Source organism: Anoplopoma fimbria, chromosome 23 (assembly GCF_027596085.1).
Source record: "Anoplopoma fimbria isolate UVic2021 breed Golden Eagle Sablefish chromosome 23, Afim_UVic_2022, whole genome shotgun sequence".
NCBI lineage: Eukaryota > Metazoa > Chordata > Actinopteri > Perciformes > Anoplopomatidae > Anoplopoma > Anoplopoma fimbria.
This window is the reverse complement of record NC_072471.1, coordinates 8,873,051-8,891,489: the sequence shown is the minus strand read 5'-3', so window position 1 is coordinate 8,891,489 and position 18,439 is coordinate 8,873,051. Positions and strand designations below refer to the sequence as shown.

Here is an 18,439-nt window from a genome sequence, read left to right as displayed (position 1 = left end):
TGAACTTTGCAGTATCAAACACATTTAAATAATATGTAGTAGCTTCAGGCTGCAATTCCTTCTATTACTAAGGGATTACTAAAGGGTTAACACCCACATCCCTCTGTGCAGCAGACAATCTGAGAATGAGATCACACTGTGTTTACATAAAAACATCCCAGACTTCATTTGCCACATTGCTACCGCAGCTTTTTTCCGCAGTGTTTCACATCTCCCCGCCTCCTGTCTGGGTTATGAATCTGCGAGAACAAGGTCAGCGTAACTCATGTGCGAACTTCTTCACTGCACACAACACGAGCCCCGTGCAACTTTATTTATCACGCTTGAGCTGCCGCTGACAGCTCCCATAAGCTGGACTGCAGAGCCACTTAGAATACAAAGACAAATATCAACAATAAAACAAGTACTTTATCACTTGAACTCCAGCAGAATGCGACCAAACTGGTTCATTTCTGTGTGTTTGTGTGATCCAGCACATCCAAATGTCTTGCATGGACATTTATGGCTTGATATGATCTATGATTTATGTCGACAGCTCATTAAATGCAAAAATCTGTAAAGGAATGCCATAAAGAGTTGATATTTGGCTTTCCATCTAGCTGCCTCAGAGCATTTCTCTGTTCAAAGCTGATAAAGATCACTATTTTACAGGAGGCATGCAGTGAGAGAGAGAGATGCTCTTCAAATAAGCACGTATGATTGGCATATATAATAATAGTTTATAATAAGCACACCAGCAAATCTAGGTTACTGGAAAGTCCCTACCCTTGGAAAGATCCCTGGCAAGGACTTACTGTACATGTTTGTATGAAAACGTTTGTCGTAATAATTATGGGCTTCTGTAGCGTTCTGCTCTATTGTTATCGCAGAGATGCTTAGCAGTTCTCTCACACACCTTTTTTGATTTATATGCTAACCTCGCCTAGCTGTCTCAGTCTTTGATGCCGGCTGAAGAAATAGATGTCAAAGCAGCAACATCAATCACTGAACACTGTAAACAGCTGCAGAAAGTCATGACCACCTCTTGCCCTGTTTTTGACCGATACAGCTACTGCATGTGTATTAGTCAACGGTATTTTTCCCCTTTATTTCCAAGGACTTTTCTAGAAAAACAATCATTAATCTGCAACAGCACCTTCTTTAAATGTTAAAAATGATATCTGAATAAAGAATTTTAATCAATTTGATTAGATCTGCTGCAGTGTCGCTGATCTGCTGTGAAAATGTTTTTCAGTTTCCCACCAACCACCTAAAGTATTTTTGCAGCCAGAAATCCTGTCAAAGATAAATATTGGTGCAGATCAGCTGGCTGATATAAACAGCAATCCTTTAAATCTTGAATCAACAGAAGTGTGAGTGTGATCAAATATCTTTTTTTTAAGCAATGAGATGAAATTCAGTTTGCTGCTAGCACAGAGGCTCCTGGTTGGAAATGCCATGTGATGGGTAGTGATGGGTTGCTGTGGCGCAGTGGAAAGCAGGGTTGTTCTCCATTCAGAGGATCGGCGGTTCGATACCCGGCCTCGGCAGTCGATGTGTCCTTGGGCAAGACACTTAACCCCAAGTTGCTCCCGAAGGCTTGCCGTCGGTGTGGACTGGATGTTGTATGAATGTTAGTTAGAGTCTGATGGTGGCACCTTGCATGGTAGCCTGTCATCAGTGTGTGAATGGGTGAATGATATGTAATGATATGTAATATAAGTTTTGAGCTACTGATTGTAAGTCGCTTTGGATAAAAGCGTCTGCTAAATGACTGTAATGTAATGTAATGTAGTGAACATTTCACTCACACAATACTTTTTATGTCTGAAAAGTGCAAATTAAAAAAGGCAAATTAGGCTTGTTAAAAAGTGCTGGATGCAGAATGTGTTTTCCACGTGAGAGAGAGGCAGAAGCACTGCTCTGTTCGGGACCTGGCGCCGCATTAAATGCAGATGATCCCGAGGAATGTTCCATTTGGTTCTGACTGCTGGATCACTGGAACAGGTTTTTCTTGTAGGACTTGGGACATACCAGAGGGAGGTAAGGCCTGATAACAAAGACCACATGCCTGCAGAGGGCCTCTCTCACCGGCACATGTCAGCTGTGTGTCCATGCACACACACACACACACACACACACCATCTCTAGAAGCAGATAAATGGAGCACAGATCCCCAGAGAAGGATGGAAAAAGGAAAATAATTACAGAATCCAAAACATCTGATAAAATATTTCACATCCAAGATCCTTCGTGGAGTTTCCATTAAGTCTTCAGCAGCTAACATGCTCAGAGACCTGCAGGAGATTGTTAACAGCCAGACAGCTCTGAACAGAAGTTGAGCTGAGCTTCTTTATAAAAAAAAAAAACCATTTTATCCAGATATCTTGATACTAGCTAACAGGCCCGACTGGACGCTGTACATCATAACGGGCTTGACACGGCAATTGCTAGTCTCCCGTTGATAAATGGGGCCCCGGAGAGGAGCGGCACATTTTTGGGATGCTCCGTCTTTACAGATGTCTTCCTGACAGCTCTGCAGTAAATCCACTGACCACACCGGACTCCTCCGGCTCTTTATTTCTCCCCAACCTGACTCTTTATGAGCAAACTGGCACAGCAGAATATAAGAATGTCAGGTTTTTTTTTATTTTTATATGAGTGACAGTGAGACATCTAATGGGTAGTTTCTGCATCACCACATCTGGTCTGCGTTAGGCTTCATGCTGTGAACTTTAGTACGAATAGATCCATAAATGGACACATGTTTCTGTTTCAAATGATGGGAATGTCTCATTTTAAATGAACTGATAGCAGCTGCAAGAAACGGATTCTACTGAAATGATTGTTTGTTTACGCATAGACTACCTTCTGTAAATAGTCAAATTATCCTGCTTTTTATTTTTCTCCGGAGGCCACGTCTCAGCAGGTGCCGTCACGATCTTCCTGTCAGTGTGCTGTTGGTGTACATATTTCATACACAACTACCTCGCTTCGTGTAAACAGCCTCAGGCGGGTCCAGCCCCCCAAAAAAACATAATAAGCCTGCTGATGCAGAACATCTGATCCATCTGGAGCGCAACTCTTAGCTACATCCACAAGAGTTTTCACTCAGTGGCAGAACCTTTGATTTTTATTGTATTTATTTATTTCAAATAGCAATTTTCATGTAAATCAGATGATGTTTTACAGAAATACAAACAGAGCGGGTTTCATTCGTTACACAGCTGGATGCTTTTCATATCCGGCATGTACTCGGTGTATTTGATGTTAAAATGACAAACACCGCACTACTGAATGGGAACTAGACAAAATAAATTAATCAAATTACGAGCGTGTCATTTCTGATTTGGTTTCCTGTTTTTCTAACTGATTTACGTCCCTCGCTCTGCAGACGCCTCCTGGACTTATCTGGAGGAAGATCAGACAGTCTCTGCGTGGATTCACTTTTATCAAATATAAAAGCTAAGATTAAAAGACTCATTTTTGTAGATGACAGCGGTACCTGATTTACACTGTTAAGAACCAGACACCTTGTACACAAAGCAGAACCAAACACTGGCTTTCAATTGAAGTTTGATGATTGTGGCTTTTTAACCTCGTGGACTTGAGCTGCACAGAGAAACACTGTGGTGTGTGTGATGTTATTGATGCTGCTGTGTTTCTGAATCTTTACTTTAATTGGTATTTTGCTTAATCAATTACTCATTTAGTCTGTAAAACAATGAAAAAGGCAACTTTTCTTGTACATCTTCCACTTCAAAACCCAAAGATATACAATTTAAAATGATAGAAAACAGAAAGCAACAAATCCTCATACTGCCGGAGCTGGAGCTTGTGAATATTTGGTATTTTCGCTCGATAAAAGACCGAGAATTATTCATGTTACAAGCAAAATCCATCTCTCTATAAAGCAACACAAACATTAGCTGCTTTGAATGTTCAAATAGCTTTATCTTAAATAAAATTACACCACCCAAAAACCAAAGGCCCCAGACCTGTGAGTATCCGTCTCTCCAAGTAGCTTTAACAAGATTTTAGGGTGATTCTTAATGCTTTTAACTGATTTCAAAGTGATGATGAAATGCCGAAACACCTTCGGGTTTTTGCATCACCGCAGCTTACCAATAAAGTGTGGTGGGAAAAGCAGAACATCTAACAAGTCTATGGGAGACAACAAAGACTGGTTCAAGAGGCATTGCTGCAGAGAAATCAAGTCTCTTCTTGGATGCGGGAAGCCTTTGTTTGGCTATGAATGACATCTCTATCAATTTCTATGTTCATATTGGTTATGTGGTGGTGAGATACCTTCTTCCCCCTGTCGTGTTTCTTACCATTAAGTGGCCGATGGCAGGGTCGGCTGTCATGGCCTCGTTCTGGTAAGTGTTGGCCTGCACCAGCTCCTCCTCCTCCTTCCTGTCCTTCCCCACCGCGTCGTCATCGTCCAGCTCATCCAGGCTCTGCGAGAAGAGGAAGAGAATGATGGATGAGATTAGATCAGCCTCGGGGATGGGGCGAGTAGAGTCACAGAGACTGTTTTTACGGGCACACGAGAAATAAGGTTACGGGGAGAAAGCACATTAAGGCAAAAAGAAATCTTTTATTGTTTTTGACACATTTCAATAATCAAAAGAAATTCGGTCCTTTGTCGACAATCGTTTGTGAAATGGGATTAAGCCAAGATTTTCTGTGCAAGAAAATCATTTGTAAGAAACACGCATATAGGTACAGCTTGTCGGTAATCGAATTTCTCTACAAACTAGGCCATTCATTTTAAGTGTATACTGTATTTAAGATTGTTTCCCCTCACCATGTAAGGGGAATGTATTGCAAATTGCTGCATTTTCAGTCTCAGAGGAAAATTCAAAAAGAATGGATTGCGGCCGCTGATAGCAGCATGAATTGTGCATCACCTCTGATGCACATAAGATGTTCTACTAATGAAATAAAAATGGCAAAAACAGCCAGTAAGTTTTTCAGCTGAGTGCAATTTGCTCTTTTCTGCAGAGGGAATAAATATTTGTTTTATTTGTTTGTATGACTACCCTATTTTTTTATTAATTTACACTCTCATAAAATGGTTTGTGCTGTAGTGTATTTATTCATTTATTTTCCATGACAAAACTGTCACTGCATCCCAAAATAAATGACTTTTAAGCAGAGCACAATGATGCTTTCACTTGGCTACAATCCCTGCTGCCATCCAAGATCATTGGAAAATCTGAGTGTGACACCCGTTATGAACGCGCTTCAGTTACCACCATCTCTCGGATTGTGCCAAACATTTTGTGCCAAATATATGAATATTAAGTAATTCAAATACGTGCAAATAACACAGCGGCACTGAGAAGCTTTCTGCTTGGCAGCACAGTTAGGCGTGCATATCACTTGAATTTCCCCCATGGGGATCAATAAAGGAATATAATATAATAATATCAAACTTTACGGGTGCTTTTGAGAATTACAACTTTTTGTCTTATTTTTGCATGTTTAGCGGTCGCAAAGGCTGTGAAATCCTTTTGTGAATTTTAGTATTTGATTTGACTATTTTAGATCCAAAGATGAACAGCTGTGTGTGTTGAAGGCCCCTTTAATCCCACCACTAATTCGGCCTTTCAGAAAGAAAGGTGTGAGAACGTGCTTGTACAACACGACATTGAAATCAGCTTCCTCCAACGGAAATCTCGCGTTGCTAATCAGGTTTCTCTTATCCCTTACTCTGGTTTTTAGGAATATTCGTTTACATGAAGTAAAGAATGAGATCCCTGCAGAAAGTCAACAGTAACTCGGTCCCTTCAGTGCATGTTGACGCAGTGACAGGCGAGGTCATTCCCACCATAGCAGCTAATGTTGACCTCTGGCTCAACACAACCGGGGTCTCTTCTTAATCCTCTTAAGACATGAACACATTCACTTCCAGGAATCCCTGAGGAGCTGCAGCTCAAACACTACCAAACACTGGATGGACCAGTCAGGCAACAGGAGGACAGCCTGTCAGAGGGCCTTTCAGCTCATGGAGGACAGTCAGAGGGGATTTCTGACCGTTGGAATGTCCCTTGAAAAACACAATAAAAGACATGTATGTACGAACACACAGAGAGCAAACATCCCTTTTAACCGACGAGTGGGGAGCTAGCTTTCATTATTTAGGCGGATGGTTTTCACATTGCCTGGCAAAACCTTCAACTCTTACTGCCTGTAATCTTAGCTTTATCATGAAATATGTGCACAGCCTCGGCTTCCTATTTGCATTGCTTTGCAGTCGACTGTGCGGCGGAGCTACGGGGTTCATTGGTCGGGAGCGGTGGAGATTCATTGCGTAAACAGAGCTCAACATTAGGATGGATGGTCGGATCGTGACGAGAGAGAGGGAGAGAGCGGAGCCAAACTCCCAGAGGGGTCACAATGCAAACCAGTCTTTCCCGTTTCAAGCTGCAGGGGAGAACAAAAGGTGCCCGCTGAAAGAGGGTAAAAATAGCCTTACAAGGTTAACAAGGAATGCAGTCATTTGCGAGGCCTTTCCTGCCAAACGGTTTATCTGTTGTCCCTGGGGGGGGGGGAAAGGCAGCTCCTTTTCTTTTTCACTCTCACTGTGGGTCTAACACTAGCACTTTCTTCCTTCTGATGTAACTCAGTGCTCACCAGCTCTCTCTCTCTCTCTATATATATATCTCTTACATGCACACAGAGGTGGACACAATAACTTGACCAAACCCTCCACTAAAAACATCCAAAGTTATGCCAAAGACATTTTTATTTTCCATAGTTTAGTGGTGTTCTTGCATTGGATTGCACCGTTTTGAACAGAAAAATGAAACGTTTTCTGGCAACAATTTAAAGATGCCGACTTGACAGGGCACCATTTCAGGATTAAGACCTAACTACATGTGGGGAAATAGAGGGTAGAGGTTTTGGAGTTTAAAAACTGAAAGTAAACAGCAGTTCGTCTGGGTCAACACAAAGGGAATTGCGTGGTGACTAACCACTCTGCTATGAACAAACTAAAAAAGTGGAATTGGGAATCTCAAAGTTTACTTTGGAGAGAGATGCAGTCCGTTTTGCCCTCTAGTATTGCTCCAAATTGCTCTGCGTTTCTTCTGTTACGAAAAAAAAAAAAAAAGGGAAAGCGGGATCTGTGTGCAACCATATAAGGGATGTTTTTGCCCTTGAATTTATAAAAAAAAAAATATGGGTCTGTGTTTTTTTTCTTGCCAATTTCTTACCTTGGACCGTGGAAGCAAGCAGGGAAGGTGTGGAGGGATGAATGAGCGATGCTTTGACTTTGAATGTTTCGAGGAATGTGTTCACATTTCATCACTGCAAAGCGTCCAAAAAACTAAGAGTTACTAAAAACAGGATCATTTGTAACACAAACAGTGACAAAGCACAGTGTTAGTGCTTGCAGATTTGGCATCTTTTAACAGATGGTTCTCCTTTAGTTTGTGCAGGAAAGCACACTTTGTACTGATATGTTATGTTCTGACAGAAGATGGACCAAGTGTGCGGAAGATATTCAGGTGCAAAACATAAAACACTGCTACGTTTCGAGTGTTTACATGTATTTGGAGCCTAACAGTGTGCAGAACTCCTTTGTGTCCTGATGGATGTTATGAAGTGTGTATCTCATATTTATGGGAACATTTTACAATAGTGTGACGCAGAAAAAGATCTGATTACACTTTCAGCTAAACTGAAAAGATCTGCAGTAACACATCTGGCAACTTTTTTCTCCAAAAAGGGTCACTATAAAGTCTGCAACTGTCAGTCCGGATTACACTTTTGGTTAGTTTGCTGCCCTGATGCAACTGCTTACACATGATGGTCGCACATTTTATACTACAGCACTTTTGGATTGATTAATATACAAAACTCTTCAATTACATGAATTACATGATTATTACTACTGGAAATAAAGTCAATATACAATCATCTATGATCAATTGCCCTCTAATGAGCCATCATTTAGGTTAATACTGTAAAATGCAGCCCCAAGTCGACACGCATAACTTGATCAACATGGATTCCTGTGATGATGATACACGCCGCGTCAAAGAGATTAGAAAGATGAGCGTGAGCTGAGAAGAAGCAGCCAAATTTTCCAGAATCCTCTCTGCTTCCTGTTTACAGCAGGACCAAGAGTCAGGGCCTCACAAGAGTGTTTACTTTTGTGAAACAAGTAAAACACGTATGCTGGTCTGCTCCGGCCTGGGACCCCACGTCCTTCTCTCTGCACATGTGAAATCAAAGACGCTTCATCTGGAGCAGAGCTTCACGGTCTATTGGAAAGTCTGTTGTGGTTGGAAACTCTGTCTTTTGGAGAGGAAAATAATCAGCCATCTATCCCGAAGCCCCCGGCTGCAAATATCTGAATGCATCTGATTCTTTGTCTGCGTAACAGAAGGCCGTGTGCTTTAGTTCTTCTCCTCTGACATTTACCTTTTTACGTGACTGTCGAAGTGATGCAATCGCATGGTGAAGTCGAGCGTGCTGAGGGCATTGTGACAGTGTATGAAAAGTAAGAAATGATGGGCTGCCAAAGGCTGACATCAACCAAATGTACACTCAGAACAGTTTTGCACTCTATTCAAACCGGAACATTTGACACGACGTTTGAAATAATAACTCTAGAACTGTACGTGCAGCAATAAAGGAGCAGTGTGTAGGATTGAGTGGCATCTAGTGGTGAATTTGCAGATTACAACTGACCGAATACCCCTTCTGCTCAGCCCTCCTTTTCCAATCGTTTGTCGGAGAACTACGGTGGCCTTCAGGGAACGTAAAAAACGCAAAAGACTCTCTCCAGAGCAGAGGTTGGTTTGTCCATTCTGGGCTACTGTAGAAACATGTTGGTGCAACATGGCAGACTCCTTCTATCTACCTACTAATCCCTCTAAATCCAACACACTGGATCTTTAAGTAAGAGGTGATGCTCTAAATGATTCTTGTCCCTGTAAAATAAGTAAGCTAAATATAGTACAATGAGCTCATAACAGCAGTGAAGAGGTTCAATTTGCAATAATCTTCAGAGATATTTTACAAGCTGGGGTCTTACATAATCTACACCTTTTATTAAGTATGAGATGACGACTAAGCCAAATAAATAAAACCTTGCTCCTCCTTACTGCATTCATACTTAACAAAGACGAGGTAATGTTTCAAAACAAGCTCAAGTCTCTGCAAAACACTGTTCAGCTGCTCATCACACACAAAAGAGGCTGTTATAGCTACAGAGGCATCCATGGCAACCACTAACGCAGCAATGCACCTACCTGTTTAGAACATTTCCATCCGAGATTCATAACTAAATCATTTCAGTCTTTTTACAATTTCATTTGTTTTGACGTCAACAGTATCAAGTAGTCTGAGACTGGAACAATTAAGCACTTTGGTCGCTAATAAATTCAATAAATGACCACACCTTGTACTGGAAATGCTTTATCTATAATAAATATTCAATATACACCCTACCTAGAAATGTATCATGATCCAAACTAGGCCTGGGCAATATGATCTAAAATGTAGATAACAATAAATGTATTTTAATCCAAGCATATTCTACCTTTGCTATATTACTTTTATGCTTTTTTTCTAGATTCATTCTAGTCTGACTCGTTAAAAATAGATGTAGATGAAAGTAAACATTACTCGTTGTAGGTATTTAATAATATTGAATTCAGACAATGTATTTATTAATAATAGCAATAAAAGTACATTAAAGGCTGGTAAGAGATTCACAATGTTGGTAGTTCAGTTAATTTAGTTTATCGTCCAGCCAAAACCCAAATCTTCTTCCCAGAGAACTGATTTGAGTTCCAATATGAACATCCATGCTGCCTTGTCACCCTGCCAGTGCTCCGTCCACTTAGTCCTCAGATTTATCTCTAAACAACCAAAGGGCACCTCCGGCCGAGGTACACCCGTATGCAGCAGGCTTAATGACTTGCGTGTATTAATCACCTGCCACTCGCCACAGCACAGTGGCTTCATTAAGATGATCTATTGGAGAAGAGCGAAGGCCGGCATGCTGACGCCCGCCGTCTTCTAATCAGGACAGCCAGTCAGCTGGATACATCAGTACGGCCGGGGCACGGCGCTGGGCTCAGGCATGGCAGAGATCAAAGCGAGGACATCCACCCCGGAGCTGCTGGCTGATTAATGTGACACTACAGAGTGCCAAGGTCAGCGATAGGTCCAGGAGGGGTACGCCAACTCTGAGCAGGAGTGAGACATCAGCTGACAGCCTCAAAAAGGTGTGACTGAACCTGCACTGATCAGTGGCCAAAATATTATCTAATTATAACTAAAATGTCCTGTCACCTGTTGTGACCTTTATCCAAAAAACAAGATGGGACTGGTTTGTCCGAGCAAAAAGGTTTAGATGCCTGCACCCTATTATATTCTAGCACTCAAAAAGGATCCGCTTCTCTCCAACAAATTGGGCTCGATTTTTATTCAACCAGAAGAGATCAAATCTCAAGTTAGGGCCAAAAAGGCAGCCTAAGAACCGACACAGAACCGAGGACGAAGAGTTGTGACGGGAAGAAAAACATATAAAAAGGCATTAAAGCAGATTAAAAACACAATTTCTCAGCAAACACTAAAGCTGCGCATTGTCCAGGTTTCCCAGCATTCCATTTGATATTTATCACCAAAGTCAGTCTGGTTTCATTCACCCTTTCCAAGATCTGATGCCCAAAATTGCACAACAGGGTCTTTTGTGAGAGGGTTGTTTGGGGACAGAGTCGAGTCAAACGGCGTACAAGACATTCTCAAGAATCAGAGCTTGTATTGGCCACAAAGCCCCCGGGTTGCTTTCTTTAAAATCGAGTGTTTATTATATAAAAGCCTTCCACTTTTTTTTTAAGCTTTGAACTTGAAGTTAGCTTGACCCTCATTTTCACTCCAAGTGAGACCATAATATTTTAATCAGCACTCGGCAAGACCTCAACATGAGTTTGCTTTACACAGAGGGGGTGCAGTAAAAAATAAATAAAAAAATAAATAAGGTTTTGACAAACAAACAACAGAGTTCCGGCTGTGATTGTTGACCCAAAGATAGCAGCATCAGCATTCCTCTGGATGTGTCAGACGGAGCTGAGGCCCTGAGGGCAGGCCGGTCAGACTCAGCAGGGCTGGGCAGAGATCTCGGACTGTCTGAAAAAGAAGCTTTAATACATTTGTGGGAAACAGCCCTTTGCACTCTGCAAGTCTGACAAACTTGTTCTCCGGTCTATAACCTCCAAAGTGGGTTTGGAACAGCGCAGCGCTTTTAAAGAGTCTGGCCGCAGACCTCCACAGAAAAACCAAACAGCCCCCGGCTCTGTCCTCTGCTCCGAGATGTCGGGCTTGGCAAGAAGTCGTAAACTCCAGCCGACCGATACGTCAGCAGGCCGATATCACAGAGCTATCGGTGTTCGCAAGCTTGTTGGCAAACACGCAAAAAGAAGTTGCAAAGCGTTTTATCCGGCAGCATTTGTCTGACTTGTTCTCATTTCAAAATATCAGGGTTTCTTGTCTCATTCTTCCAATGCCATCAAACAGAACAGCATGCTGTACGGCTAAGAGAGCCCTTCAACACGGATTGAAACACAGTGAAGTGTAAAAGAGGCCGATACGAGACCTTAAATAACCCTCTTCGCCGCTTTAAACTGGCTTTCTGCAGCCCCACGACGAGCCTCTGACCCCTCGACAGACCATAATAGTCTGGTGACTGTGGCCCCTCTGCATGCACCAACCGACAGGCTTTAAGAAGAGTATAGTTTACCGAGCTTTTACGAAACACCACCGCCACTGTATGAGCTCTACCGGGGGCTGAAAGTTAATCCAATGAATCATCAATCTGAAAAACAGCAGCATGTCAACGCTCAGGTGCAAAACAATCATTATCAATTCAAACCAGCATCCAGCTGTGGACGAGTTTAAAATGCGTTCAAATCAAAAAGGCAGGTGGAACGTATCAATTGCACGTAAGCAACGCTTAATGAGTCAAACAGCAAAAAGCAAGAGGTTTACATGACAGGAAGTGAAGAACTACAAAAACACTGCTAATGGATGACATTAACTGATTACGTTTAATGCCGTGAAATGATTCAAGATCGAGGAAAATGTGTGTAATTGCATAGTTTTCCCATTGGATCCTTGATAAATATTTAGCTAGTGGTTTAATTTATGCATACGAGAAAATGTCAAATCAGCTGTGCTTTTCCAATTACTTAAAATGCCATATCTGCCTGTCAAGATAAAAAAAAAAAAACAAAACGCACCTGCCTTCCTGCTAGAATGAGGGATTTTAAAACTTGCTTGTAGCTCAATCATAGTTATGCATCCATGAAACCTTACTGAGGTAAAAACATAGAAAATAAAGCTCTGATCATGGCGGTTAACCAGTGTGTGAGTGCATATGAGCTAACACATTTGCTTTTGGTTCATAAAACCTGAAGAATGTCTATTTCCGTGTTTTGTATTCTGTTTCCTCTGAGGTATAAACATTGCCATCCCCGGAAATTGAGAGCAGGCTGAGCTCTCCTCTCCTGTTGTGCTGGAAGTCTTTATCTCTTTTTTTGTTTTGTATATTTGCTCAAACCTCCTCCTCAAAAACACTTGCGACTTGCTTCTGAATGGAAGCGATGCAGCAAAGAGTTACAGCCACTTTAGAACGTCAGCCGTAGAGTTCGACCGTTCAAAAGACTACGCAAATAACATTAATAAGTCCATGTCAACGAGCAGCAAAGAGGTAGAGGACCAGCTTTTTATGCCACTGTAATTATATTTTCTTTGCCTCTTAAACTTGGACTCAATGGAGGCTCAAGTTTGACATCTTATAAACTCTTTTATAAGATGTCAAGCTGCAGCCATGTTATCACAGCAAGTTTTATAATACTTATCAGTGGGAATCATGAAGTGAAATTTCGATATATTATTCTGCCCCTCTTACCAGCCAAAGGTTTCATTTATTTTTCTGTAAGTGCAGTGTGAAAGTCTATTAGCCGAGAGTTGAAAGTTGGGTAATCCATCAAAAGTGAATGTCAAATCAAAACTACATTATCATTATGAGCTAACCTAGTGCAGACCTTTTGTTTTGTTAAAGGATCTGCACTTAAACTGCATTACAGTGCATAATAATGTGACACGGCCAAAAAAGAACACAGACTTGATGTTCATTGTGATGGATTATACAACTCAAGCAAGTTCCAAGAGTCTGCCAACTGCATTTACATACCGTACTGACAGTAATGGATGTAAATCAATGGTAGCCTAGAATAACATGAATATTGAAACTACGTCATCGCAAATGGAACGGATACTGAGCCAAAAAAACAGGTCCTTTAAAATGTATTAATACTTTTTACTTATGCTAAATTAAGGTGTATCTAGGAGGAAACTCAATAGCTTACGATGTTTAAATAAATATAACGGTTAGTGAAAACAGCATATAAATGCCAAATTTGATGACTATGGTTGCAATCTGCAGAGTAACACAAATGTTCAGCCGTCCCGACGTGCCTATACCGACACTCATCCTCTTAATACTTGACTTTGAGTAATAACTGCTTTCTCCATCGGTTAGGACAAAGGCTCTGGGCTGTTTTGAGAGAGGATAGTAAGATAGTTTAAACATCTGTGTGTCCCGGCCACAGACCAGGATGGCTGTAACTCAAGCCAGATCGAGACAGCGGGGACATGCTGGCGGTGACTGCTGCTGGAGCGTTTATCCCAGCAGCCTCTCCGGGGTCCTGGGTCCCGGTAATGAATCCTGTTCCTGCAGAAACCAGCAGTAATAACGGGGTGCCTGCTGTGTGCCGTACGGAGGCCGCAGGGGGAAGCGGTGCTGTGTTTTGTCTAAGCCCTAATCTCGTTTTTGCCCCGGCGCTGGCATGCACACTTCTTCCTTCCTTCCTGTCCTGATGTTTTTGTGTGCAAAGGATAAAACCACCAGTCCTACCGAGCTGCTGCACAACGGTGGTGTTCCAACACTTTTATTGTTAACTGTTAAATGTTACTACCAGCACTCGCGGCAGAACAAAACTAATGACTTACCCTGTCGTTCTCTATTTTACAGCCTATCGTTGAAATACAAAAATAATAATAATAATAATAAAAATAATACAAAGAGGAGAAGGGAGGATGAAAAGCCAGGAAGTAGAAAGGGCAAATTACTGCTTTAGTAAGTCACACTTCAGCCTCTATCTTACTTTGCTCCTCCACATTTTGGCTATTTAGGTTTTTATCTTGAAAAATATTACAATGTCACATCCTGGTGACCTATGTGTTAAGTCCATCATCACCTGGCATCTGTCAACTGCCAGCTATCTAATAAAAGGAAAAAAAATGCCCAAAAGAATATAACTACTTTTGTCAAAAGAAATATCTACGAATTTATCTGTTTATTTTGAATATTAAAAAACTTTGAGTTCTCTGCTTGGGATCGAGGAAAGTTTATCAAATTTTGAAACGTAGTTTGACAAACAATAAAAGTATTCATTCACTGTCCACTCAATATCTTTATTTCCTGAGATTTAAACGGCATTTCATGGTCTTTATCGGCAGATGGAGTTTGGTCCAGTCAGCATTTTGTTAAGCAAACTCCATCCGCAGATAAAGACGGATGTTTTTGCCATCATCATCATGCTCAAATTTATATATTTATATATAGAGGGACTCTTGTGCATAAACCAGCAGCTCTTATGATTAGTTGTCCTCATCACTACAGGACAACGTGTACTGTAAACTGAGGTATGTTCTTGCAGCAGGAAGCATAACACCTTGACAGGCATATAAAACTGGTATTATTATCAATTTAATCTGATGTTTGGCTATCTTGCAAATCAAATCAAAACTGTGAGCCTCAGTCAAAATGTTTAAAATTCTCTGTGTGCATCCACTTGAATGCATGTACTGTACATCTGACTGTATGCATGTGTGCACTTGTGACGGAGATGGATACGAAGGATATCTTGTATCTCCGAGTTAATAACTGCTTATCTCTCGGGTATGTGACCTCTGACCCGGAGCTGTGGTCGGCAGCCTCCGATTCTCCCTTATCGCCCAACCCCCCTTTGGAATGTCTGGTAACCCGTCACATGTACAGCCGAACCCTCGCCCTGGCCCATGGCACCATGCCAAATGGGTTTGTTTAGCATCTGGTATCCCAGAGCATTCTTCTATTGAACCACAAGACTGTGTTGGCCCTGGTCTACCTTGCAAACTGGCATGAAGTGAACGGGCACAGGAGGAACAAGCCCAGCGCTTAGAAACAGAGGGGTATTGTGTAAGCAGCCTCTTCTCATGATGGACACCACACAAAGAGAAGAGATGTCTTGGTGCCATTGTGGAGCTCTGACACTTTAAGGGGCAGAAATCCGTCCTGCCTCTCTGTTGACTGGGTTCATCTAATGAGAACGAGAGCTCAGTGCCAGTCAGTGCACGCTGCCGTTCTGCGAGGCCAATCGTGTGTTTTGGCTGCCGGCACTTGGGTTTTTCTTGGCCGAGGGCTCGCACTCATTCAGAGCTCCAACAACTCTGGGACTATTCAGGTTTCATAGACCCATCAAAAGAACCACAGACACGCTGGGCCGGAGTAAAGCCAGGTCCACAGCATCCAGGAGGCTCCGGAAGTGGCAGCGGGAACCGCAGTGCAAACGGCTTTCACACGTTGTCGGGTTGCTCGATGATAAAACTGCCCCAACGTCCTCCAAAAATGTAAAAAGTTCAACACACCTTTCTATGCACAGCAGAGGTAGCGCATTGAATGGAAGTTATTCTTGAATGCTTAGCATTTTTGGGAAGCAAAACGCGCTGGAGATCGTTTTAAATGTTTAATATCGTTTTTGTTGTATGATTTTATTTTGTTTTATTTGTTTTCATTATAGTCAATGGTTTAAATTCTGGGAGCAATTTGTTTGAGTGTATCCCAAACCAATCAGGAACTGCCAAGGAATTCTTTATGACTAGAAGAGTCAATAGCATTTGTTGATTTCTCAATAGAATGAAGTACGACTTGCAGAATATGAACTTACTAATTTGCTGCACATTGTATTTCAGAGCGAGGAAGTTTCTGTAACCTTTTCATTTGTGTTTGTCTGTATCAGTGTTTGTAGCCTTGTGGGTAATTCAGTGATTTATGTCACTATTTCAGATTTTCATTTTAAAGTTAATTCCTTTATCAACTCTGACTGAGGAACTTAATATGACAACATCACTCCTGTTTACAAAAGTGGTTACGGAGAGTAAAGGATACCAATAAGGACCAACATGGTTAACCAGACTGAAGGAAAGGCTTGACAGCGATTCAATTGTGGTTGTCAAGGGAAACTAGGATATTTTATATTCCAGATATGTTGGGTGTCTCGCCATGTTGGGTATTGTGTCAGGTTCTCAGTTGGAGTCTGTTTCCAATCATCCAATCATCCATATGAACTCTATTTTAAGGAGTTTTTTTGTCTACATTTCTGTGTCCACACCTATTTAAAAGGTTTAGTACGCACTCCAGAATTTTGAGTGATTTTATTGGTATTAATTGTTTAGTTTTGACACTTGGTTTCTTGTATTCTTGCCTTCTTAACATCAAGGACTATAAAGGAGATAAGTCCTTAACTTTGCGTTATGTTATTATTTTTTATCGTCAACTTTCTAATGGGACAGAACTCCTTGTCCTATTATGACAAGTACTTCCTGCAGCTGCTGTAAGAATGCGGTGCTTTTGATGACCCCAATTATCACATTATGCACCAGAATGAGCTAACGCTAGCAAGTCCAACTCAAGAGGCGTAAAGCAACAAAAAATAAAAGTGCTATGTGTAAAAGCAGATAGTATATTCCTCTTTGGTTTGTACCAAAGGCGAAAAAACGAAGCCCTATGATGCCGGCAACATGCCTGTGTGGAATAATAGACTCTTCTGCACAGAACACACGGCTATAACTGAGACGGCCTGAATCTGCTGAGTGACTGATTATGAAGACAGCTGTTGAAAGAACAGAAATGGTTAGTCTGCCTTGGCCTCAGTGTGTGTGTGTGTGTGTGTGTGTGTGTGTGTGTGTGTGTGTGTGTGTGTGTGTGTGTGTGTGTGTGTGTGTGTGTGTGTGTGTGTGTGTGTGTGTGCGTGCAGCTGGAGAGCAGTAGCAGCCTGAGGGCACCTGATGGCAGTGCTTAACCATCCAGCACCTGAACAACACACCTGGCAATAAAAAAGGATTGTGGTTGGTCTCACATGTCCTGGTAAACACAGGTGCTGCCATCATGGAGTCTCACAGGAGAAGGATCAAAAACTGTACTGGAAAACATCGGTGTGGCTGAACGGTCCGTTCTCATGAGCAGGTGCGAATATGTCCTAATTTTGTGCCAAAATGATCTCAGATGGGTTTTTTTTTCTTTGTTTTTTAAATTGAATTTATTGCCCCTTTATTCCTTAAAAGTTATTGACCCATCCCAAATTGTATGATCATATTAACTGCTTTTATCTTTAGTTAACGTGACACAAACTGCCTTCAGCTGTGGTCACTTTGAAGATTTGTTTGATGAGAGTTTAGGAAGAGTCCACTTAGACGATCAGACACTATGGGTAGTTCAAAATCAGATAGACTTGCAGGAAAAATGATTGCCAGAAGGTCTGTTACATCACCTGAAAAATCTACTCACCTCTGCAACCTTCTCACAGCTCACGCTTCTGCCAATTTTGGTGGCATTGACAAACAGGATCAAATCAGAATTAACCTTGATAACTGAACTTATTAGGCCGTTTAAAGGTCAATTAGATCAGCTGTGCCAGGGATTAGTGCCTGTAACTCTCTGCTTCTAATCTTATGTCCATTAAACTGATACTTTCCGAGCTTGTTTGTGATATTGTTATGTCCAAGCTTGGTATTAAAGCAGACCTTCAGATACAGGAAATGTCTGGCACCAATAAAAACAAATTTTCCGGCAAAAACATTGCTATATGGAGGTACATACTGGAGCCAGAAGGGAATGTCGTCTCTTTTGAAAACAGAAGGCCGGACAAATTTAGCATTCAAACAAATACCACACAAAAACATTGTGGCCCGCTCAAGATGCCAGAGCGCTCGGGTATTGCAGTTTGAAGAACCTTGATCCAGTCATTAGTGAAGAGTGGCTCGGAAACCAAAGATTCTCTCCTGAGATTGTTTCCTTTTTGTCGATTTAAAAGAATGTCTGGTCTGTTGAAGAGGAATTTCTAAACCTAAATCACAGCCTAATTAAAGATACAGGGTCTTGAAGAAACATAACAAATCCCTCCGGCAGGCAGCATACCCTGCCGCCTTGGAGTCGGTCACAATTCAATTATTTTACCCGATATGTCTCGCTAGGCAAAGGCTGTCTCTTAAAAATCAAACGTAGTGATGGGATTAGGCTGCTTCATAGGAAATAAATTGTCTTCTTTGTCTTGTTGGCTCTTTTGTATATATTCCAGGAAGTTTCCTTCTTTTTCAAGATGTTCCCTTGCTG

At 41.6% G+C, this 18,439-nt stretch overlaps 1 protein-coding gene across 1 annotated transcript in view; it reads right to left on the bottom strand.

Moving 5' to 3' along the window:
- Positions 1–18,439, bottom strand: part of pawr (PRKC, apoptosis, WT1, regulator) — a 63,830-nt gene that overhangs the window by 15,374 nt on the left and 30,017 nt on the right. Inside the window, exon 3 of the mRNA XM_054624569.1 lies at positions 4,314–4,439. Coding sequence (XP_054480544.1) covers positions 4,314–4,439 — 126 coding nt within the window. The remainder of the gene's footprint in view (positions 1–4,313; positions 4,440–18,439) is intronic.